Here is a 27,654-nt window from a genome sequence, read left to right as displayed (position 1 = left end):
TAAATTCGTAAATACTACAGATTTGAAACTGTTAAAATGCAAGTTATTACCATCCATAATTTCAGTTTCAGATCATTGTGGTTTTCATCGCATAACTTAACAATTGCAATTAATTAGTTACTCATATTTATGTTATTTTTTTATTTTCATTTAATATTAAGACAATAATTGAGGATCTAAGATTATTTAGTTTTACTTTATCTAATTATTGCAGAATTTCTCTCTCTCTAAGTCAGATGATTTAATCCCTAATCTCTATAGTAGACATCCCTATTTCAATAAAATTTATTTATTGCAACATTCCTGTGTTGCTGTCAGATTAATAGGTGCGGCCATGTTGGTCTATAGCGAATAAAATTGAGTTAATTTGCTTTTAAGGATTTATAATTGACACAATATGCCCAAATGCGACCTAAAAACTAGATACATTCCAGCGACATTCGCCTGGACTTTACTATTGGGCACGACATCTCTGTTTTTTTATTTTCCGTGAGTATAATTATCATAAAATGACTACAAATTCATAATTTTGGTTTGACAACTTTCACATGAGATTGTAGGATTGTTTCTATTAATATCTTGAGACTGTACCTTTGCCCTTCATCTTAGTGTACCACTACAATAGCTTTATTAATTGTATTATAAGTAAAATGTGAATTATCGGCGTTAAATTCGAAACACATTTGTTACACATCATGAGCAATAAATAATGATTGCAATCCCATTCTTATTAGATAGTCTGATTAATTATTCCTGTTACTTGGATAATATTGTCGATTATCCTATTTTTTTTATATAAAAAGACAGCTGTATTTGTTACTTATCTCCAATTTTTAAGTTGATGATACCTTTATATTATTGAAATATAACAGTTGAATATTATTTTGCAGTACATGCGTGTATGAATTCTACCTACTTCATTTATTGGTTGTTTATATTTATAAACAAAAAATATGCTACTTTATAAATAGGTAGACAGTTTAGTCATTTTATAACAAGTACTTACCCTGTTATTGACATATACTGAAACCTACCATAAACATGTTTTGTCTTAGAGAGTGTAACAGCTAGAATAATATACAAATGCACCTTTTCAAGACATGTTATTTTTATTAATAAACATCATGTGTTACTGTAATTATTAAATATTAGGGGCAAACTTCCAGAGTTTGCCAAGGTGCTCATGATTTGATTTTTTTATATATATATGTTAAATTAGTACATAACATCTGTTATTCTGGAATAATGTACCTTGATGCAGACCACTGCATCAAGGTACATTATCTCTCTCTTACTCTGGAATCATCTAGACTTTAATTTCCTTATGACAAAATCCACTTTACCTTTTTATAATACTATTATATATATTATAGGATTAAATAAATAAGCCAATGATGTGGTTGGACTTGTTTATTTGTTTTTAATTTATACAGAAATGGCATACATGGTATGTTGTAGTCGAAACTTTCCTGCAATTATTACTCATGATTCCAACAATGGACTACATTCACAAATGTCATATTGTATTAAAAAAAAAAATTCAAAAATAAATATTTAATACATCCATATTTTCATATTAATATTATAAATACAAAAGTGTTACTGTGCATAAAACTATTTGCAAAAACAAATTGTTGTATAGGAATTCTGGAGACTGATCTCAAAGTTGTAAGCAGAGACACTTTCTAATTAATTTTCATTTGTTAATAATTTTTAGTGATAACAATATATTTGGGAATAACTGTTTTAATGTGTCTATTATTTGTAGATAACTCATAATGTTCACAAAAATATTTTTATTATTTCATATGTATATTAGTCTATAAAGTTTTTATAATATAGCCCTTAAGTAGCCTGAATTTAATAAATAAATAAAATATTCAGTTGAGTTTATTGAAATTGATGTTAGAATATTTAAGTAAATACTATCTTTCTTAGGATTATTTGTTATTATTAAATTGTATCACAAAGTTGTTAATTGCAGGTGTCAATACTACCTCCACAAGCACCCATGGGTTCTTGCATATCAAATCGTGATAACGTTTTTTGTTTTGGCCAATTTTACACTGGCCACTTTCATGGACCCGGGCGTTATACCAAAAGGTAAGAGTGTATTACATTATTTGTATACCAACCTCACACCAGAGAGCATCATAAATTTATAAATTGATATATCTAAATTTTGTTTATAGATAGATATTTATTATTTATATAATCAGATTCACATTTTACAACACAGTATTATTAAAAAAATACAAATGATCAAAAAAGAAGAATTAAATATTCTATATATATGAAATTTCATATATGACCTTTCTTTTACAACACAGTATATTTATAAAAATTGTTTAAAAAAGAAGAAACAATACAAAATATATAAAATTTCATACATGACCTAAGTTTCCTCTGCCTTTATACATATGTGTACCACAGTTATGCAAAAAGGTACTAACTCAGTGCATTGTTTGGTCTGGGAAAAACCACTGGTATTCAGTTACTACCTAGACTACATACAATGTTGTGAGCGCCTCTGTATGTAGTAGTATCTATTTATGTAATTATATATATATATATCTAATAATATTTGGAAAACAAGATGACAGCCCATATGACATGATTGGTGGTTTTTATAATGGATGACAATGATATGGTGCACCACCTTCGATAATGGTTTGTGCTGGCTAAACACTAGTGTAGGATGATAGGGTAAGAATGTGGTCAGGTCCAACTGACTTATCATAATCAACTCTAAACATTGTGATCTACTTTAATTATACTCGGGACCAGTTTGCTTACATTTTAGCTTCCTTCTTATTTATTTTAAATGGCTGCCACTAATTTTGATCTGTGATTTTGCCAGCGCATGTCGCTGTTTGAGAGACTTATTTTTGTACAGAGTTATTTAGTATAGAGAGTTATTTTGTAGCTGTGGCTTATTTCAATTTGCTCAGTAAAGTTTGGCAGCACAACACCTGAGGGACAACAAAACTATTATTAGTAGGGCTTTCATTATTAGGTGGAGAAAACTAGTTAGTAGACAATACACACATATACACTTAATACTATCTCTGATCAACGCGATGGATGACTGGTAGAGAATGCCATTAGGCAATAAGTCCGCCATGTATATAATTTTGTGTGCAAAAGAATAAATAAATAAATAAATAACATTAAATTGAGATAGGTAGTCCATTGGGAGTTACGATTTTAGATTATTTACAATTTATTTTTTAGTTTCTACTGGTTGATTTTCAGTGGAATGATTGGGAGTAATAGATGGCTTTATGAAATTAAAAAAATATATATTCTATATATTATTGCATGCTATAGTCATTAGATACACTAGTATTCGTTTCTGAGAATTGCCGAATCTACAATGTATGAGATTAAACGCGTGCGTTATAATGTAGTTTGTGATACTCGTGACACTCTTGTGCTGTTTGTGTAATAGTATATAGGCGACGGTTATCATTTTCCATCTGGTAGGTCGACAACTCATTTGTTACTCAGTAAATAAAATTTAAGTGTCTGTTTGTAATTTCAAATTAACAGCTTTTGACTACATGCTTATAAAAACAGTATATATGCTTCATACATATTTAATTTTTGGCTCTATGTGCTACTCTTTGAAACGGCTGAACCAATTTTGAAGGATCTATCACTCGCGGATGTTTAAAGTTATTAGGAGTAACTTAGGCTACTTTTATTTATTGTTTTCCACACGGAGGAAGTCGCAAGTAACACAGCTAGTCTTATGAATACTATAGACGTGAAAATTTGTGAATATGGATGTTTGTTATTTTTCACGCAAAAACTACTGAACGGATTTTGATGAAACTTTACAGTAATATAGCTTATACCTCAGAATAACATATAGTCTTTAAATTTCACAGCTAGTTACGTGCTGTTTGGATGATATCACGTCCGGTAAATCCAAATTTAATTTCGTAACGACATGTCAAATTCTCAGTCCACGTTAGAGCCATGTTGCTATATGATTTGTAAAGACAGAACACCCGTATATCCGTCTTGTTATCATTTATCTGTGATAACATAAACTCATGTCTACAAATTGATAACGGATTTGTGCAGTCACTAATTACTAATGTTTTATTGTTTGTTGACAAACAAGGTCTCGTGGCTTATGTCGCATTTGATAATGAACGTATTAAGTAATCTATTTTTATATAATTATCTATATACTATAATTATATACGTAAAATTAAAAAAAATCTATTAAACATCAACCAAAAAAACTTTACTTACTATATATTATAAACGCGAAAGTTTGACTATGGATGGATGGATGGATGATTCTCTTTCACGCAAAACTACAGAACGGGTTTTGATGAAACTTTACAGTAGTATAGCTTAAAAACACAGCCTACAATTTCACGCGAGTCAAACCGCAGGCACTTCTAGTGATACACAAAATCTTCTTATTCATAAGACTTAGCACTGTCATTCGCAGATGATTGTACTCTTTGGTCTTGCTATCGTGCATAATGTGACCATTTACGATCAGTTTGTATATAAAGTAGCCATCAGGCATAAAACTGATGGTAACTGACCAACAGTCGTATGCCTCCTTGTTGACAGAATTTGTGACAAGAATTTAAATTGTCATTGTAAAAGTATCAAAATTAGTATTTGTTGATACATAATATAAAAGCTAATTAACAATAACTAATCGCGACCAGTACGTAATGACTATTATCATTCATATGAAATCTGAACGAAAATTGCATAACATCAATTACAGTTCAATGTCATTGTCGTTTTTTTGCTTAGTCAATATTTTTTATACACTTACATATCTACAGTATTTCCGGATTTCGATGACTAATGATCCATTATAATTAGGTACCTCGTAGACGCTGTCAGATATGTTCGGAACTAGAGTATGAGCATGGGAGAAGGCATAAAACTACATGAAACAATATTGAAATAGGGTTGTAAAATATATTTCAACCCCAACTAAGATTTTGTCTATATTGTCTAATGTCGACAAAATTACTAAACAAAATGGTTGACGAAATGAATATTAACAAGATATAAAACAGTAACTAAATATTTACCTCACTTCGCATATCGTTACTTTATTTACCATTAAATTGTTTACCTGATAACTTGTATTAATAGATAGTAATGTAGAATAAACGCGAAAGTTATCGTCTGCTTCTTCAGTGAAGAATTTTCTTCTTCATTCATTTGGATCGTAATGTTTTTTTTCCATTCATCCCTGTTCGCAGTCATCACTCCATTTCTTGGTATATCATGTTTCATATAGTTCAAATATATGCTTTTCGGCCTTTTGTAACCATCCATATTCATTATGAACATACACGAGTAAACGTAAACGCGAAAATTACTAGTGACATTCATCATCATCATCATCGGTACAAACAAGAGATATAAAACCTTTATGATATATATGGGAAACCATTTGCGTAATCTATGATTTCTATATTACCGTTCGTATTCATAGACGATAGAGCACTTTTTTCAGCTCGTTTATAATAATAATAATCCAGGACAATTCACACAGCGCCATCTAGTCAATGCTAAGCAATGCTTGAATTATGGATGCTAGACTGATAAAAGTGTTTAAATACATTTGTTTTGTAAATACATACCGAAAACACCCAAACCAATACAAATAATCATATTTATGAGGAATTGAACCGCAACCATCGTAACTAAGGAGGTGTGATATTTCGCTAGACCACCGAGACCATCATCATTTATTATAGTATTACAAAAATCCAACTAAGATTGAACTCCTGACCTAAATTACGGGAAGTACTCGTGGCCAGCTACTCCACCGCTGTATATAGGTCGTCTATTTCCTCCAATAAAGACGCAGCCTCAAGTTAATTTCACCCCGGAACAGTTGCGTAGCTAGCGTAATTACGTCTAAGGAATTGACGGTCAACTGGTCAAACCTAATTAGATTACTATTGTGGAGGTTGTTGCAAATTAAGATTTTGCTAAACTTACATAACTTAATCTAGTATTCATATTTCAATTGTGTGTTTGTATGTTTATTTACTTTTTACGACGAAACAAACTGAACTGGTTTGAATGAAATTTGCCATATTTTAAGAAAGCCAAACGTTAATTATTTAGTCATAAATGTCATACGATTTTTATAATTTTTGACCCTTCCTTGTCATATTCAAGTCACAAGTGTAAAACTCTTAAGGTGATCCGGTCAAGCCCACATGGATTATTCAGAGACTTTGTCTATTGTGTTAAAGTTTGTTGCGAATTCATTAAGATTGCTCTAAGCCTAAATTAACTTTGTAACTAATGTCTATTTATTACTTTGTTACGACTTTTACGAACGGACTTTTATGAATTTTGAGATGGATAATTAAAACGTAGCTGTGGCTTGTTTAAATGAATGATAATAATGGAATGTATATACATACACCCGCCTGCCCTAACGGTTTACGCTGTAGGGGCACCCGTGGAGGATGATAAAATGAACATCACAAATTCACCAGGAATTTATCTACTAGCCTCGTGATCTAGTGGTTTAGTGCCTTGATTTACTTCGAAGGTCATGGCTTCATATCTAATCGACTCGGATAACTGTATAACTCATTTACCGCAAAATATGACTAAATCTGGAAGACGGCGAGTTCAACAACTTGTCACGTTGTATTCAAATACGCTATACATCATATCATATGTAGGTTCACCATAACATCCACAGCATTATCCCATTTCATATTCCAGTCGAGTTTTAATAAATAATATAGTAGGTACCTACATATATATATTTTTTCGGTCTTAATCTGTTGGCCGCAGCTGGGCTTTATAGCTTCACCGGACTATGGGGGGTGAGTGCAGATGCTACTCCAAACCAAAGGAAGGACTTATGGAGCGGCTGAAGGCCAACTCCCGTCTGACGGATACGACTTCAGTCTGAGGGCACCGCCAGGGTTCAAACCTCGGCTCAGGCCGTCGTAATTTCAATCTCCCTTTGAATTGGACGGAGAATCGATCGGAGGGGATATATTCCATATTATAAATAGTCACAGTTGTCCCCTCCCCTGTCCTATTCAAATGCGGATATAATTCAAGATGGTTTGAGCCAAAGTTCGAACTCCTAGAGCTCTCAGACTTAAATCGTTTCCATCAGGCAAGAGTTTATCTGCAGCCGCTCCATCTCAGCAAGTCCTCGGGTTTGGAGTATTGTCTGCACTCGCCCCTTATCATTCGGTGAAGCTGTAAAGACCAACTGCGGTCAACAACATTAGAATAAACACTGTTTTAAACTTGTTTTCACGGTTGTTTACATTTACATACAATTCATACACACACGAGATATTTACCATACAGCTAATTGAAAGATGTATCGAGTATTTCATATTTATGATACAGCAGATCGGTAGGTCAAAAAACATATCCATGTATGCTGTCCATACATTTTATTTCAGAGAATTGTATGGACCTATATGTACCCATTTTATAACCACTGTGCACACCATATTCCTCGCAAAATAAACAATTTCATTTCCTCATTTCATATATAACATTTCTGTTGTCTGTAACTGAAATATGAATTGGCGTAACTTGTGAAAAATTAATGATACACAATATAATGCAATTTTGGACAGCATCAGATGTTTTATATTAATATAATACATACCAATTTTCAAATTCTCTATAAATGTATAAGATTATTGTAGTGTTATATAATCATAATAATATTATTGAAATATCGGGAGCTCTTTAATAATATTATCACCGTAAACATCTCGTGTTTATAATGTGTGGATGCATCAGAATTGTCCGGCGAAAAAGGACAGTTGTTTGATTTCATAAATAGGTTACAAACAGAATGAGATTAATAATATATTTATTTATATACTAGTTATAAATAATACGTGAAGCAAAATAAATTAAAAACAGCACGGACGCAGGAGTATGAAGTTTCGCATACTTTTAGTTCATATAGAGAAGGAGTGCAGAATAGTAACATTTATTTTAAATAATGCATAAAAATACATAAAGTCAATAAAAAAAAACTTTACACACTATTTAACTCAAGGTCAATTTGAGATTAGATTAATATTGTAATTTGAAATATAATCATAATTTAAATTATTTATTTATGGTCGAAATTCAGCCATTGAGCGACCTACAACCACAATGAGGTGCACCTATACAATTCTGGTTTTCAGGCAGAAATTTTGATTAAAGATTAAAGATAAGTCAAAAACTACTGATTAGATTTTTATCAAATTTAGATGGGACCACATGAGAAGTATCGTCATTCAAGTCATTGCCTTGCCTTTATCTCATTATTTAGGATCGGCGCAGTACGTCTTCATCCACTGATCCCTGATATCTTTCATACAAAAAGCATTCAATCAAATAATAGAAGGAATTATTAAAAACTAAAATTTAGAAAAAAGTTTTAAGATAACACAAGAAAATATACAGTCGAATTGAGAACCATCTGATTTTCTAAATAAAATTGCAAGTAACAGCTAATATGTTAACATACCATGTCCATAGTGCTAACGAATGGCTAACTTAACCTCGGACATTTGCGACATGACTTTTGTTGTTGTCAATATAAAAATTAAAATATTTGTCGTGACCATTTCTATATTTGTGCCATATATTTTTTTTATTTTTTGCACTATGTTTTTACGTTATCATTTATCATATGTGATTTCCTTTTGGCGTTTCTATCGCTCTGGACACCGACTAAACAAATTTTAAGTCTTCTCTAATCAATACGACTGCTTTACTCTAATTTAGTTCTTTTTCTTCTACTTATTCGATACGCTTTTGTCAGAACGGTCGTGGTCATTATGTAGTAGAGTGAGCGGCAGATGTCATCCGCCGTACAACAGCTCGCCACTTCTACCTGGATGCCATTCTGGTACACTCGTGGAGTGGATTATTTAGTTATTGAACCAAAATATTAAGTACACAACCAGTTGGTTGTGTAATTAATATTTTGACTCTTAATCAATTAGTACTATTTAGTAGTTTGTATTCACACAATTTAACTTAAAAATGTAAAGTTATAACAGTTATTTAAAACGGCAACACGCAACTATCTGGTTATCTCTGTGATGATACAGCTTTCAGAATGAGATTAAAAAATAAGTATGACTATTCAAAAGTGGTTTAGTTTATTTGAATAAAGAATTTTCTATTCTATTCTATATTTATTTTATTAAGACTTGGGAATCCTATCAGTTCCGGATGGTGTTAGCAGTTAACTTGTAAGATAACATAATTACCGACATCCGCAGTAGTTGCTTGATTGCATTACGAACAACGTGTCGAAATAATTTTCTCCTTCTGTCGAACCTGTATCACGTACACAACATACTATTACGACTATTATCCCGGATGATGTACTCAGAGGCATTGTCAATTATCGAGGTCATTAAGAAACTTACACTAAATATGTCCATTTCGCTGGGATCGAAGGTGGTGATAGTAAGTGTAGACATACGTCGGTATAGGGGCTCCTTAAACCTGCGCCCGAGCACAAGTCCTGGGAACTACTCGGAGTTTCCCTCTCTGCCACACGATGGACTCGACACCCGTACGGTGATTCCTTGGAATGCTGAAACATTCGTCTGTCTGGTCAGGGGCGAGCCTACCGTCTCTCGAATTAATTTTGTTATCAAACACCGATAACAAAACCTTAAATTATCCTGAATTAATCTCTTCGTCACCGGAGAGTCAGTTACAAACAAAAATAGTCAGTTTTTTGGTAAGAACCCGATTTGAACTTATGACTATCTGAGGTGTATCTGAGGTGGGGAAACTACTAAGGACACGACGTCCTTATCACATTTACATTCATATATATGACTGACCAAGAGCGATTCGTCATGAGATGCCTAATAGCTCGTACCGTGAGTATGTTTTACTTATTGTCTCTGATTGTTATGAATTAAAAAAAATTTTTTTTAATACTCGCAAATAAACAATACTTATGTGTAAGTAAATGACTACGCAAAATGTAATCGGTACTTAATTTATCTTTTGTTTTTTTTTTCAAAAATAAAAAGGAAAAGCCAAACAGCTTAATGTTGAAAATATGTTTAGTGTTTGATTTGTGTTGAATAAAAGAGTAAACATATTACGCCGACCCTAAATAAATGGGATAAGGGAGAAACTGTTGATGATGATGAATAATAATAATGCAACTATTGTCTATGGATCCATTATTCACAATTTACATTGTAATTAAATATCATTAATATGTATATACTTTTATACATCAAATAAAATGTAACATTTTATTTTATATAGACAACATAAAGTGATACATATTTATGAAACAATTAACATAAACATACAAGATACACATTTACCTTGTTTTCTCATGTAAATATCTGGGCAAGCTTGTTTATTGTAGACTAGCTATACCCGCGACTTCGTTCGCGTGGAATTTAACTTAATTTTTTTTAAATAAAAGTAGCCTAAGTTACTGCTTATTACATCACCTACCTGCCAATAAAAGTCACATCAGAATCGGTTCAGCCATTTCAGAGATTAGCCGGAACAAACAGACAGACAGACAAAAATTGTAAAAAATGTAATTTTGTATTTCAATAGAGTTAAATAAACAAATAGAGATAATATTAAATACACAACCAATTGGTTGAGTAACTAAGTAAGAGTAAATCAGTGGTAGTGATTAGAGCAGATCAGACCCTACAAGCAGCACTCGTTCACGAGTATGACGGACGAAGCAGCCGTCACTGTTCATTATTAGCATGCGCTACTTGTGCTAATCTCACGCACAGGTGGCAGGGAATTCTTAGTAATATGGATGGATGACTCCATTGCTAGCAATGTACCATATCAGGTTTACCTCCACGCGCTCCCCCTGAAAACCATAGTGGTAAATTCCTGGTGAATTTGCCTCATTCTATCATCTTCCATTGGCGCTCCGTAACGTAATCTGTTAGCGCAGGCGGAAGAACCATACCATTATCATCCATTAAATGGAAATCTTACCCACAGTTGAATAAACAAAAATTCTAAAAATCATTTTGGGTTCTAATACATTGATGAGTTTGCGAGTACGTAGTAATCGATTTGATTTACTCCAGGGTTTTACAGACGAATGAATTCCAATTAGTGGCTCAGATCAGGGGTTGTCCATTCCTTGTATTGATAGAAATGCATATGGGGAATTGTTTATTGGCAATTCTAACTCGTTCGTTTTAATATGAACTCTATTATGTACAGATTAAGTGTTTATATTAACTGGATTTTGTATGCAACTTGGCGTGTTCGATAAATAGCAGCCTATGTTATGTATGCCCACTGTTCATTCAAAGTGGTGATAATTGATTAAGTCTTGGAGACCTAACAAAACATTAATTCAGTTATGTATATGTTAATATTACTATTATCATTATCTTTTTCTTCTTATATATAAAAATGAATAGATGTTTGTTAGTCTCGCTAAAACTCGAGAACGGTTAGAGTGTATTGTCTAATTTTGGTTTGGAAAATTTGTAGAACTCCAAGGAAGGTTTAAGTGGTGAGAAAATATGAAGAAATTGCATGGAAAAAATTAAAAACAACAATTTAATTTTCCGATACAAACTGTTCGTCAAACATATTTTAGTATTTATGATGGCAATATTTGATGTTGCTATCGTGTATTGAACTAAAGCGGCTTAACTAGCGCTAGACCATTGAGGTCTAAACGTGGTCAGTAATATTTTATGTTCCATTACCTTCAGCTCCACCTGACGAGGACCGTGAGGATGACTTCCGGGCGCCTCTGTATCGCAGCGTGGAAATAAACGGCATCACGGTGCGGATGAAGTGGTGCGTCACATGCAAGTTCTACAGGCCGCCCCGCTGTAGTCACTGTTCTGTGTGTAACCATTGCATAGAGGTAAGCTGTATTAGAAATATTTTCTTTCTTTCTTTATTTATTTCTATTATTTCTTTCTCTATGTAGGGTAGAAATAAAACAATATTGTTTTAATGTCACATACAATTACATCTATAAACACAAAGGGAAACGATCATTGTAATCTAATGCGGTACATCGTGTATATCCAAGATGCTGGCAGAGTTTCGCTACCAGCTCTCGGGTCACAAGTAACCTCGATGACCCGCGCTGAAGTACTTGTCAAAAATAATTTAGCTACTGGAATCTGTGTGCCCAACGTCTCCATAATGTAAAATATGTATATATTTGGTAAAAGGCCCACACAATGTCTTCAGTAAAATTATCTAAACTATAGAAGACACATGCCTATGTTTCTAAATGTAAAGTTCTAATTATAATGCTTTTTATTAACAAGAGTCAGACATAAATTTAATAATAAAGCCAATATAAGCGCAGTTATATTTTGCATGTTAAAATTAGGTATTTGTTGTATTTTTTGTCATAATCATACCATAGTCTAGTTGTTTACTACTCTGACGGTCAGAGGCATTGTTGCTTAGATGTAGCATCTAGCATTGTACCATGATTGCCAGGTGCTTGCTCAGATGGGGTTGGAAATTATGATTTATTGGAAAGAATTTCAGATTAACCTGCATGCTCTCTCTATGCATGGGTCCCTCTGGAAACCATTATGATAAATTTAACATAATGGGATAACTAACCTGACCTTACGCTCATCTTATCATCTGCACTAATGGTTTACGCTTTGATAACAGTTATAAGGTTTTATAATGTTTTTTTTCACGATTTAAATATTATGTTTTGTTTCATTACAGACATTCGACCACCACTGTCCGTGGGTGAACAACTGCATAGGGCGTCGGAACTACAGATTCTTCTTTTTCTTCCTCATTTCTCTATCAATGCACATGCTGAGCATATTCGGGCTCAGTCTCTACTACATAATGAATAATAACAAGACTTTGACACAAGTGACGCCCATTGTCTCGTATCCTTTTTACATATTGTTTTTATCACTTTGTCACACCAGCACTGTTATCTTACTAAATCTTACTAATATTATAAACTTGTGAGTATGTATGGATGTTTGTTATTCTTTCACATAAAAATTACTAAACGGATTTTGATGAACTACAGTAATATAGCTTATACATCAGAATAACAGGCTATAAATTTCACGCGGCTGAAACCGCAAGCACGGCTAGTGTTATACTAAACGTGAGTGTTCAAAAATAAGTGCTCACAAAGGTCGTAGTTAATGTTTTTATTGAAGAACTAGATTTTGCCCGCGGCTTCACTCGCGTTAATTTATCCCCTTAGGGGTGGAATTTATCAAAATACTTTCTTAGGGGATGCCTACGTCGTAGCTTTATGCATGCAAAATCTCAGCACGATCGGTTTAAAATTGACAAAGTTTCATACAAACTTTCATCTCCTATTTTATCCCCTTGGGGGTAGAATTAATCAAAATCTTTTCTTAGCGGATGCCTAAGTCATAACATCTACCTGCATGCCAAATTTCAGTGCAATCCGTCCAGTGGTTTAGACTGTGTGTTGATAGATCACTATGTCAGTCACCTTTGAGTTATATATATTTAGATGAACTCCTTAACAGATAACAGAATGGTAATAATGGGTATAATCGCACTACTAGCGATACCAATATTTGGGCTTACCGGCTTCCATATGGTCCTCGTATCGAGGGGGCGGACCACCAACGAGCAGGTCACCGGCAAGTTCACAGGCGGCTACAACCCTTTCTCGAAGGGTTGCTGGCACAACTGTTGTTATACTCAGTTCGGACCGCAGTATCCTAGGTACGAGTTTTATATAATAATCATACAGCGCCATCTATATTGTTAAAGTGAAATTACAGGATAAGGTATATCCTAGTCCTATGGAATGCTAATGTATATTGGTATTACGGGTGTCACATGATAACGTGATGCCCGTAGTGCTGTTCATGTATATAGGCAACGATTACTGTTCACCATCAAGTGGTTAATTTGAGGTAGGTTTTTACTATTTGAAATATCAAGGTACATATGTATGAGATTTAATTCTCCGGAATTATAAAGCATAAACGGCACTACGGCCATCACATGATATCTTCATATCTCTGGTGCTTTTTTTTCTGTATACATATATATATATATATATATATATATATATATATATATATATATATATATATCTTAATGACTCTACCCACCAACCAAACACATGGAGTAGTGTTATAATTGTGTCTGTATATTTTCTTCTAAAATGCATCCATTTAGGACCTTGTAACTCTGTTGAAATCTATAATTTACATTAACGCTAAAACTATTGCCTTAGGACAGAAATTCTTTGAAATAATAATAATCAAGTTAATTGAATATGCATCACATTAGTATCAGGCAGATCCATCAGAGTTGCCTATCAAAAAATAATCTATAGCACTCAGCCTGTATAGCCTTAAAAATAAAATTGTGACCTTTCTTGTTATTTAGACACCGATAAATTATCTGGTAATATATTTTTATTCACTACAATATACAATTATTCCTTGTAGTCTATTAAAAGTAGAAAATGTTTTAAACTAAAAATTAAGATGACTATTCAAAAATATATAGAACATAGATATTTTTTAATTATAATTTATAATAACCTATTACGGTAAATATATTCTTTGGAGTATTAAGAATAGTACACAAAAATAGAGTAGTTTTGAATTCTAATTTAGGGTTTCTTTGATGCTATTCTCAACTTATATTAAAGTAGATGTAGAGCGTTCCTTGGACAATCATATTGAACGTCATTAAATGACAAATTGCAAGAAGCACTTGCATTAGAAATTACTCCAAGCTTTGTAAAAATTACTTCGGCGTGTATTACTGCATGATGTGGCAGTTAACAAGCAACTTCTTCCTTTCTTTTTATAACGAAAGTTAGACACAATGTATTTACGCCCTAAATCAATGTATTCATTGATAAACCTTTTATATTGTAGTTTTAAATGTAGTAGCTTATTAAACCTACATTCTAATCCAAGCAAATATTTATAACCTAAATTAAAAGAATTACCTATCTCTTGTAACTTTTGATCGCCGATAGGTAAATTAACAGTAAATCGGCCCCTATTATCTCTAACCGTAGTGCTCTTGAAAATATCCTCACATTTCTGTTGCGCTGTTGTCGCAACTGACGGTGAAGGATCTTTAATTTCATCTTGCTCCCAGAACTTAGTCAATAAGTCCTTGCAACAAATATCATTGTAAGAGCAAAGAGAAACAACCTTATTATTATTATTACCCCTAAGCTCTACTGGACCAGATATAAGCCATCCTAATGTCGATTTAATCATAGATGGACGCCTAGAGCCTAAAGATATAGTTTCTCCATTTACAATATGAAAGAATAACTCGGCTCCAATGAGCATATCAATATCTTTACTTATAAAAAACTGTGGATCAGCTAATATAAACTCCGAAGGTATATTCCACCTAGCAATATTAATATCCATATGAGGAAGTGGAACAGTAATTTTATCAGTAACGTTGCAATTAAGTATATAAGTAGTATTAGAGAATGTTGAATATATTTTTAATGTAGTATAATATTGTGTAATCTTAGGAGAATTACCAATGCCTTGTATTTGGCAACTGTGTGAGATCAATTTTGAATTTAATTTGTCCGTTAAGTTTTTAGTTATAAAATTTACTTCGCTGCCCGAATCTAGTAATACGCGAGCGTTTATCCAGTCGCCCCCTTGAGTACGCAACCTAACTATTGCGGTGCTTAATAAAACCGTACCTGGATATTGAGTAGGCCTGGCGACAAGAGCAGCTGCATGTGGGACTGATGTCTCTATATTACCCGACATTGTATGTTCATTTGTGGACTGAATAACAGGACTAATCTCGCTTTGAGTGGAAGTACCTGCCCTAGGATGCATATTCAATTAACTTGATTATTATTATTTCAAAGAATTTCTGTCCTAAGGCAATAGTTTTAGCGTTAATGTAAATTATAGATTTCAACAGAGTTACAAGGTCCTAAATGGATGCATTTTAGAAGAAAATATACAGACACAATTATAACACTACCCATGTGTTTGGTTGGTGGGTAGAGTCATTAAGACAGAATTCAATAAGGCACCTTTCATAGACCTATAAAACATGCTTGTTAATTTCATTATTTCCTGTACATTTTATTCATAAATTAGTTAATATTCATATTCACATCTTCTAAGGTGGAGTATGTTTAAAACCTGTTTTGTACATAAATATTTAAAAACATTATAAAAAACAATTGAAATATATTCACATAAGTCAACAGACAACAGTCTTTGATTTCATACATAATAATGTATAATATATAAAAGAACCGGCAAATACAACCACATATAACCGACTCTTCCTAATTCCAGTTGCATAACCTCAATATAGCCAAAGGGGTAAGATATAACAAAATGAACCGTACATAGTACAACATCGACGACTTCGGTGGTCTAGCGGTCTATGGCTATCAGTTGTCTAGTACCCATAACACAAGCTCTGCTTTTTTGGGACCAGATGGCGCCGTGTGAGTTGTCTCGAAAATATGATTATAAGTAATGTTTGGTAGCTTGGTGCGGCCGGCTAAGTACATCTACAAAAGCAGCAAGAAGCGGCGCGAAGCGTTGCCGCCCGGGGCGCTGTCCGCGTCCGCCATCTCTACGATCGCGACCGACACGCAGCACCAGGTAAAGACGTACACGGCGGACAACGGCAACGCGCTGCGGCCCGCAGGCCCGCACGCCCACTACAACAAGGTGAGAGCCAGACGCGATCTCATTCGCACACTACACGTCCGCTTCCCACACTCCACCGAATATTCATATATGCAACACGATTGTGCTAATTCAAAGTTTATTTATAGTAGGGTCTTATATTTATTAAAACTTAGTGTATTAAATGACTTATTAAATGCTATTAAGTTAGAGTTTTATACTTATTGAAATTTGGTACTAAAGAAGAGTTTGACTCTGTAAGCATTCTCTACTAGCCGACGCCTTCGGGAATAAAGATACAAATATGTCAAATCTATCTACTAATATCAGATGTTTAAATATTTAAAATAGTAGTATAGAATGATAGATAGAATATATTTTAATATTAATGATTATTGTAATTATTTATGAAGTACAAATTAAATAAATTACATGCAATCTTGTTGTATATTATGAGTCTTTCCTACCTTGTTCCACACTTCCCGCTACATGCTTCGCGCTACCTGCTACCGCTACCTACCCACTACTGCCCAATATAGTTTGTTTGTATCGCGTGACAATTTCCTTTATTATCCTTATTTTTTCTTTTTTTGCATTTATTGTGTGATTTAATATACTAACCACATCTGAATATTTTTTCTATGGTAATGTCTAACCATCAAGAATTGTAATCTGATAAAATTAATATAGCACATGTTTGATTTTGTATTTATATGTGTTTTAGCGATTATCGACCTGTAATCTGTTTACGGGAATGGGCATAAAAATACAGTGAAAATTACATTTCGTAAAGGACACTAACATTATATCCTATAGATTCCACAATGCAGTAAATACACATGATGTTACTGTATCCTTACCCCAGATTCTAATCATTCTTAAAATTGGTGTATCTGGTTTGTTCACCCGCAAGTCTAGTATCTGGTTATTAATGAGATATATTGGTTTTTACTTGTGGGCAAATAGTGCATATTTATTTAGTATGTATACTTACATGTATAGATTTTGTATCCCCATTACTAGTTCCCATAATATGTTAGACTAGACCTGGATGTAGACTTTCGCACATTTATAAATTTTTTATTTCATTTCGAATAAATTTATTTTTAGGTAATTTCTGTTAAGCAATTCTATTATTTAATATATTAATTTTAATCTACTGTTATTAAATCATCCACAGTAATTAACATCCAGCTCTTACGAAGACTTAGTTAAAAACTTGAGTTTCGCAGAGTATTCTGTTTTATAGATCCATTCGGAACATATAGGAGAAATAAATATTGAAATGTAAATATAACAGAAATTTCATATACCACTTGTAATATACAATCTTTTGATATTGTATAGAGTTATATAATATGTTTTTTTTTTCTCTTTTTTTAAAGCATCATAATTACAAGCTTCTAGAGATAGAAATAGCTTAACACCACTCATACGCAGTAGCTATGTCGAACATTTAGTAATCATGCTTGTAGAGCATACGAATACATACCTTCAATTCACGTTTATAAGTTCTATTATTGCACTCACACTGTTATATATATATATCGGTGTTATGTGAATTGAAGACATGGTTATGTCTGGCTCTCTAACTATACTTACTTTCTTACGTTTTTTGTATGCATTTTTATGGATATCAGGTGGGATTATTTTATTGTTATTTCCTTTAATAGTTTTTTTTATTTAATCTATTATATTATATATACTAACATTAAGATATATCATAACATTCAATTTTATATTGCACTCTAGTATATACATTTAAACAACGCGTTATTTTGACATGAAATAATCACAGGGTTTAGATTTTGTAACGCAATTTCAATTTGTTCTTATTTTAAGCTGCTTGATATCATTTTGTAAACTAACATTTATCAGGTAACTGAGAGTTGTTATAACCCAAATTATACGCAACGCAACTACATCAACATTCATACATGATCGCAAAATTGTCAATTTCAAACAGCTTCAAATAAGAAACAATTACAATTTAATTCCATAATTAAATCCCACTAATACCACTATGGGTACTTTTATATTATATTACTTTCTCATTTCATCTTTCGGATTTCTTAAATTAGTAGTCGGTTAATGAAATAACGTAAAATTATTCGTATTATAGTGTACACAGCTTCACACAGATTGTAGAGTCAATACTAGCCAATGTTAGACGATAGATTCTCAAATTGTTTTATACTATAGATATATATATATATATGTTATTGTTATCATCAAAAGTTAGCAGGTATATCTCGAGAAAATATATTCCAATTTTAACATAGCTACTTGAATTAACCTTTCTATTCTGTGTACAAATAATAGGTAACCTTAGAACTAAAATAATTCTAACGAATTTACATTACATTTACTATGTTTGTTACGCTATCATGTCCTAACAGTTTGACCTGTCTATATATATGTAGCATTTGAGATGAAATAGGATATACTACTAGACTACTTGATAGATGTCACTTTTTTACTCCAAAATGTTTGAGAATCTAATTATTCGTTAGTCGCCTTTACATAATACATTCTATCAGGAGCGCTTGCCTATGTTAATATAGGCAACATTTACATTGTCTTTGCGGCATTAAAGCCGATTTGTACGTGTAAAGGCAGCTATTAAGCTTCTTCAAAATACCAATTTCGTCTCAGTGAACGAAAAGAAGAGTCCTTTTAGGTTATTATGTGATGATGAGTGGGCAGGTGTATAGGATCGATTTTATGTCGGACAGCTGTCGCCGGGGCGCGAGGAGCACGAGGGCGAGATGGAAGGCCCCGGGGCTTCGCAGAGCGCGGACTGCGAGCCCACGCCGCCGCCCGTGCAGCGCCGCGGCTCGTCCGCCAACCTGTTCCCGCCCGCAGAGCCGCACCACCACATGCCGCCGCGCCCGCACCACTACCCGCGGCTCAGTCCGCTCTCCAGAAATACGAGGTACGTATCCTCACCACTCCTCAGTCCACTCTCCAGAAATACCATCACCACCACTCGTACACCGTTTGTATAGTCACAGATAGTCGCAGGTCTTCTGCACAAAGAGGGTAAAGGTTGGGCCTCGGGGGGCCAATTACCCGGGCATCAACTCCAGCGGCATTAATTCCCTCACCACTTTCCTAAAATACCACCACTCATGCATAGTTCAATCACAGACAGACACGGGTCTTTTGTATCACCCTAGGGGGGTGAGGGTCCTCGTCGAAAGGCCCCCGTTTGCCTCGCCATCTATTCCAAGGATATCAATCCCAGGGTAACTAGATAATCTTATAAGTTAGGACTTTAGATAGTATTTAAATTATATTAACTTTAGAGTACATTTAAGTACCATGCTTTGGGAGTCCCCAATGCAAGGTACTTAAATGTACTCTAAAGTTAATATATATATATATATATATATTTATTATTGAGTCCTTGTTGTGCTAAAAGTACGTGACATACTCACATTCCACTGACAGTATTTGTCTCTTTCATTATTTTGGTTTCTTATTCGTCTTTGTCATCGCCGGAGTTTCAATCAGATGCTCAAATTTACACAAAAAGTTTGTAGTGTCAGCTAGATTTAACCTTACATTAACAAAGATAGGGTATGTATTGAAAACTTCGAGAACAGAGTTTTTTCTCTCTTATAAGGCCGGCAACGCACTTGCAATTCCCCTGGTGTTGCGGGTGCTAATGGGTGGTAGTAATAACTTACTACCACCTTAGTTTAATACTTTAATCATCACTTTGTTTCTAGTTTTGTTGTATAAATAAAATATATTATTACTTGTATTAATCGACAAGCTTCAAAAGTGTTTTTACAATGTCATTAGAATATTGCAGTGCGATAAATGCGTTTTTTGTTTATATTGTTTATGGACATGAAATAAACTATTTCATCCTATAGGCTCTTATCAACGAAAAATCTATGGCTGTTATTGGGACGAGGTCAGTGATGGGAATAATGGATTATAATATCTTTAATGCAGTCACGGAGGAACGACGACTTCGGGCTACCGGGTCGTAATCGAGCCGTTACGATACGACCCCGGCGCCAACGTTGGCGCTCGGCCTTCACCAACGATGCAGCAGCGGATAAAGGCGCTAGGAGTGCCCACGCCGCTCGCCGTCAGCAGCCCCGTGAGAAGGTACGTTTGATAAGGGCTCGTCGGGGGACCGGGGGAGACAGCGGGGGACGAGATTGAAACGTAACCCTCACAAAATGTACATAATAAAATACAAAGGTTGAATTAAAATTAATAAGATCCTATCTCGTATTCAGCAAAGCAAAGAGGATATAAATATTACTTTAACATGGAACAGTAATACGTTTTGTTGCTACTTTTGTATTTCATTATATTATGCTCATTTAAGAAATATAAATCAGAACATTTTCGGGTTAATTTTAATTTTCATTGAATACTTCTTGCCTCCACGGAATCTCTTTATTCTATTATTCTTGGTTTTTAAGATTAGAGTATTTGCAATTGGTTGATCCTTTACAGCATACATATGTTTGAGGGTTACGTTTCAATTTTGTTCATAAATATAAATACAGTACAATACAAAATTATTGTTCAAAATTCTTAGTAAATGTTGGGTGTCCACATTTGCAACTTTACACAATTTGCTTAATGTTATTAGCCCAATTATCGTATAAAGGACCAATTGGCGATATATTAAAAGAAGAATGTTCTCATAAATATAGGTATTTATATGATTTCCCATTGTATCATGGCCTGTTCCCATCATATGACTAACTAAACTCGTTGACAACTAAAACGTCCCTCTCCAGACACAAATGCATCGCTTATATGTTTTTCTTTAATGGAGTGTTTATTTGCATGTAAATTGGTTTGCGTATTCACAAATTGTTAGAGGTGACCATTGAACGGTAACTCGAAGTGTCAGTATACAACTTCATTGTTGTGTTTGCTTTGATGTTATAAGGTTTGTTTATATTCGATAATAATTTATTAATTTACTATCTGTTATTACATCCAAAAGGATAAAATGGAAACCTTTTTGTACATTACATTTTTTATAAGATTTACTACCTTGAATATAAGCAAATCTATGGACACTTCAGCAGAGGTGTTTGGTTGTATTATTTGTACAGAAAAATAATTATAATATCTAAAACACAATAAAAAAATAAAGAACTGAATACATTATTATCGTAAAGATAAATGATGTATAAAAATCTTATAATACTTTTACTACACTAATATTAGGAGAACATTATTTTCATAAGAGATATATTTTAATTGTATTCAGTTCTATAGGAATTAAAATAAGAGTTTTCTACTGCTTATCCAATTAAACATCTCTCACTCATTCTATCTCATGAGTATCGTAAATTGATCTATTGGCCATGCTGGTTAGCATCCATTGTCGGTCTATCATAGGCCTTATAAAATAGTGGACATTTGTGGACATTTTAAACTAAAACCTTCACATCATCAGTCATTAATATAATAGTAGCTGTTAATCAATTGAAATTGCTTTAAGTATTATAATTTTAGGGGACCGACGAAGGACGCAATGCAGTACGACTACAAATAAGTAATTTGTTTAATGTTGAGTTGACCAATGTATATTAACTAATATCGACTAACACTAAAATGCATGATAGTTACTGTATTAGTTATTATTGATGTTTGATTTTATCAATTTCTGATGGCATATGGAATTAACTGTATTCAATAAATTATATATAATAATAATATTAAATTCATATTAGGTAGTTAGTTTATCTGGATGATTTCATATATATATTAATGCAAGTAATTCTTTTGTAATTTTGATTATAAAAGATTATAAAAGCATTTTAATATTTAATAAAATGTTAAATGAATAATTATTCTAAATTTTCATCATATTATTACTATTCATTAATATTTGTAATTAACAACTTGTTTAGGACTTCAAACTAACTTTTTATTAACAAATACATTTCTCGACTCCTGAAACTAAAGTCATTAACATAATATAACGTAATTTTACGTCATAAAACTATTGTTTTAAAATTACTCCTAACATCTAATTCTTGCATATCTCCTACCATTTATTAATAAATTAATCAGTTCTTTTGTTTGGGGGCTGCTAGTTAAATGGATGATGTAGGGACTTTAATCTTTTTCGTTTTGCTTATTAATGTCGTCGTACTGTATGCAATTAATAGATACAGAATATAAAATGACCGTTTACCGCTTACCACGCGGCAGGTGGACCTAACGCATAGGGACGACGTGTCGACGGTAACTCGTAATGAAATTGTTGTGTTTGGTTTTGTGTGTTTATTATAACTACTGTACAGGGCTAGTTGTAAGTATACGAGGCCAAAAACTAGGGATAGTATTCATGACTGTGGACTGTTTCCAAAGAAGCAAGGTTTCAATTCTTAGAACCCTCTTAGTTACAAAGGATTTAAGAATTATTTTCAATATCTGTACGCCAATGTGATATTTAGTATGAAATGTTCAAAATTTGTAATACTTAAAACTCTTATAGATAGAAAGGTTTTAAGGATTATTTTCAATATCTGCGCGGTAATGTGATGATTAGTATGAAATATTCATTATTTGTAATTCTTAAAACGCTTAGATGTAGACAGGTTTTAAGAATTATTTTCAATATCGGTGCGGTAATGTGATAGTAGTCTGAAATGTTTAAAATTTGTAATATTATGAAATGTTCATAATTTGTAATTCTTAAAAGCTTTACATGTAGAAAGGTTTTAAGAATTATTTTCAATATCTGCGCGGTAATGTGACATTTAGTACTAAATGTTTAAATCTATTTAATACGAAATATTCAACATTTGTGACTGTTAATACCCTTATAGGTAGAAAGTAGTCGAAAGGTTTTAAGCATTATTTTCAATATCTGCGTGGTGATGTGGTATTTAGTATGAAATGTTCAAAATTTGTTAAAATATTTTCACTTTGCTTCTTGGTGAAAGTAGTGGATGAAAGTTGGTTCAGTTTCATGAATATTCTTCTTCGTTTTCGGCTAAGCTAAACCTTTACGACTAACCCTGTATATGGATTGGTGGAATTTTAATAAAATAATTACTAGACTAGAATTTTAATAAAATAACCCATTACTTTATTGTGACAAACAGACAACTGTTAATTTTCAAAACATTTACAGTATAAATAAAGAAAGGAAAGAGATATTTTTAAACAATTTCTTTAAATTGAAGATTTTTTTTTAATTAAATATTTTTGTTAGAATTTGGAAGTATTTTTCTACATTATTTATATCGTATAAATTCCACAAATTCGTTTGTAAATACATTTTTTATTCATGTGGCTGCATCTTTGATTTTATTTGCTAAACTGATATCCTAAATACCTATTGGACAGGTTGTAAATAATACACAAACTTTTCAATAATAAGGTTATTTTTCTACGGTTTATACTTTTAAATTTTATGTACAATGCTTTTTGTGCTTTTTTTTAGAGTACGTAGTTTTTTTCTTCGAAAGTACAAACAGCATTGTTTTCTTTTGTATTATTTATACAATATTCAGCATGTTTTGGATAAACACGTATATTTTTTTTATCGGTACAGAATAAGTTACCTATGTATCATAAATATTCAATTTATAAGTAGTTTTAAAATTTAAAAAAGTACTTATTCTCTACCAGTAACAACACTTAAGTTTGTATTATATTTTTTTATTTGCAAGCTGTTGTCACAAAACGGACCGAAGTCGTTTCGCGACTCACTATACAATGGCGGGTAACGGCTATCAACTGTTGTCTATGGTCGATATATGATCACAGATAATAAATGTTTTATGGTAAAATGTCAGTTAAATATGATTTCAGTCATTATCATTTTTACATGCTTTTGTTTCATTTTCATGTTATTTGTTTTGTATTAGTTATTATGGTCTATAACATTAATTTGTTTGAATACATATTCAGTCACTGCTAGAAATATGTAAGCACCGAGTAATAAACACTGCTTTTGAATGTTTTTCCGGTTATATGATAAAGTTTTAAGAGTTAAAAATTCATTCATTTTTGGCCATTGTTAGGGTCGCGCTAAATTTTTCGGAATGTTTGTGTTGTTTCCTGGTGTGATATGTTTATGAAATAATAATTTTAATGATATGCATTGTTATTGAATTCAGTTGTTATTTGTGATTATCACGCCAGGAATAAAGCTTGCAGTAGCAGTGATGCCAGATCGTGGGATTTCCCTTCAAATTGGGGGATTTTTGGGCATTGAGGGGGGTAATACAAATGTGTAGTGGATTTGTAGTAGTACAAAATAAAGATATTTATGTTCTTAACAGCTTTTTAGCTGATTAAAACTAATAAGAAATCGCAGAACAGACGCCCTAAAGAAAGGTCAGCAGTTTTACAAACCTATCGAAGAGCTATTGTAGAGCATGTGCCCTAAAATTTATTTATTTATTTGTTTCATCAAAAAGACAAGGACACGGGGAAGTGAGTAATTTATTTTGAGATTTTTCTTGAAAACTTGTTAAAATTTGGGGTGAATACCACATCTGGCAACACTGCAGTAGCCTGTAGTGTGGATTATAGTGTAATATATTGTAAATTTGAGGCATGTGGCGTTGGCATGCTCCCCGCAACCGTAGTAGGCGGCCGCCGCCGACGGACCTAGTTTGCAATACGTTCAGAACTAGGTCTCCTCTAACGACCTGTCGCGGCATCGTATTTGTAAATTTTAACATTCTTACTATTGAAGTAGAGTAGATTTCACATTGTTTTGCTCTCTATATACCGTTGGCATAGAGGAGGGTTGCAAAGTACAAATTTTGTAGTTTCAATACAATAGCAATTTTACTGGTTAATTTTTTCATTTTGTCCCAATTAGTTCATACCGAAATGCTATTGTTTTTAAAATTATAAGTAGACAACAAAATTACATTGATCAATTATCAGACATAAATGTAGATAACAGAAACGCTAAACTATCTATAAAATTACAAAACTTGAGTTACTTAGCTCTCCATGTATGCCGACGTAATAGACTCGTCCATTAAAATTTAAATAAATAAACATCACTTACCGAATCGAAACGTGGAGTTCTGAACGAACGAGTCCGAGGGCGGCGGCGCCGGTGGCGCGATCGCACGTGCAAACGCTTCGCCCCGCAGCTCCCTTCTCCTTCTGTCCGTAGGCCGTACGATAACGATAGCGAGGGCTCGGACGAGCTCGCGCGATTAAACCCCTGACGTGAGCGCCGCGCACAGGTCCAACCCGGGCACGCCCACGCAGCCGCGCCGCCCCGACTTCATCGGCGTCGGCGGCCGCGCCTCCCCCCAGCGCAGGTTCCTCTCCGAGGGGGAGCTGCTGCGCGAGCCGCCCGCGCACCGCGCCACCGCCGACGACATCCGCGAGCTGGCCGCCTCGCCCCAGCGCGGGAACTACCTGTGGGCCGAGCGCGCGCACCCGCACCTGCACCCGCCGCGGGGCGGCGTGCCCGTGTTCCCGCCCGCGCCCCCCGCGCCGCCCGCCGCCGCGCCCTCGCCGCTGGCCCGGCGCCGCGCGCCGCCGCACCCCCCGCACCCCCCGCACGTCCCCCAGGGGGCGCCGCGGCCCGCGCGGCCGCTGTCGTTCGTGCGCGCGCTGGAGGTGCAGGACCAGCTGGAGGCCCGCGCGGCCCCCGCGGAGCCCCCCGACCGCGCCTCCGTCTACGACTGCAACTACGAGATCTCGGTCTGAGCCCGCGGCGCTGACGGCATCGAGTCTAACCTACCCGCTAGTAACTGAGCATTCTATTATGTGTTCACCGTTCTTGTTACCTCGACGCGTGACGTCGCCCGCGTTCCTCTCTGCGAGTTTTGACTCCCTATTTTCACGATAGGCCAGTTAAGCGCGTCGGTCGCGATAGATACTGAACGATCGAATCGCACGCTTCGCACGCGCGCGGTGACTGCAGTTCTCCGATTTGTTCATATCGACTGACGTTTTCGACGACGACCGGATCGCGCACGATTCCAAAGAGACTTTGTTATGTTTAATGTATAAATGACGCACAATAATTATTGGGAAGGCGAGGATCGTACCGTGTACATTATGAAAATATTGAGTATTTATGTAATTATGTGCGAGACAAGCATTTTATATCATGCCATAATGTGTGTGCAGCGAGTGTGCGCGCGTAAGGTCCGAGTGTTGGAGTTTGACACTCGGGTGTTGCTCGTAAGTTGTAATTAGAGTTTTATATGTATGTATATTTGTGAACAATTTTTATCGTTGATTATATATAACTGTGAATTGTTTGAAAGTGTACATAGTCCCCCAGTGTTGTGATTCCGAGATGACATAATATAATTATAGAATATTATTTAAAAAAAAATCAGATTGTATCAACACTTGTATGTCCCAATTATAAATATTTCCTTGAAGCTGCTGTAATTTTTTTCAATAGGTATCTTATATTTGTTAACACGCAATATATATGGGATTACCTTTACAGTTCTTCTCGATTTTTATAGTGAATGAAGATCACTAGAGTTTCCTTTTTACTTTATCGATCATTAATAATGTTCAAAATTATGAATAGTACTGCATTTCTGGACAAAGATAAAAAGAGAGTGCTTAAGAAAATGTGCCAAATATTGTGTAGACACAATAGTGTGTAATGTTTTATTTGATTTCAGTTCCTATATGTTTATATATTCCGTTTGCATTGTAATTAAAATTGAATTTTATTTATAGTTGCTATTAGGTATATATTTGATTGGATCAGTTTGTTACATACGAATTTTAATCGCTGAATTACATCTGATCATACGATGCAGCAACGTAATCCGTCCCCGTCCTTGTTGTCATATTTGCTAATGTTGGATGAGTTCATCAAACATTGGCAATGCGAAATAGAAATCTAATGACACCATGAGATTATAAACAATTGAATGTAGATTCTTAGGTTGTATTGTGTAAGCCAATATTGGCTCAAATTAGTAATGGCCGACCAAATCCGTTGGCGTCAAATTTGTTTGCAATT

General features: G+C 34.1%; 1 protein-coding gene across 1 annotated transcript; it reads left to right on the top strand.

The window, feature by feature from the left end:
• Window positions 1-335: 335 nt before the first annotated feature.
• LOC131846760 (palmitoyltransferase ZDHHC8) lies at window positions 336-26,977 on the top strand. Its single transcript, XM_059196151.1, has 9 exons — window positions 336-489; window positions 1,985-2,103; window positions 11,748-11,905; window positions 12,742-12,914; window positions 13,549-13,743; window positions 16,535-16,721; window positions 19,415-19,614; window positions 20,646-20,804; window positions 25,895-26,977. Exons 1-9 carry the CDS (start codon window positions 398-400, stop codon window positions 26,364-26,366), a joined length of 1,755 nt encoding a protein of 584 aa, XP_059052134.1. The 5' UTR covers window positions 336-397; the 3' UTR covers window positions 26,367-26,977.
• The last annotated feature ends 677 nt before the right edge of the window (window positions 26,978-27,654 follow it).

Source organism: Achroia grisella, unplaced genomic scaffold (assembly GCF_030625045.1).
Source record: "Achroia grisella isolate CSIRO2021 unplaced genomic scaffold, CSIRO_AGI_Agris_v1 utg512, whole genome shotgun sequence".
NCBI classification, from domain to species: domain Eukaryota; kingdom Metazoa; phylum Arthropoda; class Insecta; order Lepidoptera; family Pyralidae; genus Achroia; species Achroia grisella.
Note: the sequence above shows the minus strand (reverse complement) of the source record. Positions and strands in the feature narration are given on the sequence as shown.

What these genes read in the sequence shown, in the direction of transcription:
- LOC131846760 (XM_059196151.1), top strand. Translation starts at nt 398, where the DNA reads ATGCCCAAATGCGACCTAAAAACTAGATACATTCCAGCGACATTCGCC. An exon ending in TTCGGACCGCAGTATCCTAG is followed by an intron (nt 13,744 to 16,534) that starts GTACGAGTTTTA and finishes AATGTTTGGTAG; the next exon opens with CTTGGTGCGGCCGGCTAAGT. An exon ending in CCGCTCTCCAGAAATACGAG is followed by an intron (nt 19,615 to 20,645) that starts GTACGTATCCTC and finishes TCTTTAATGCAG; the next exon opens with TCACGGAGGAACGACGACTT.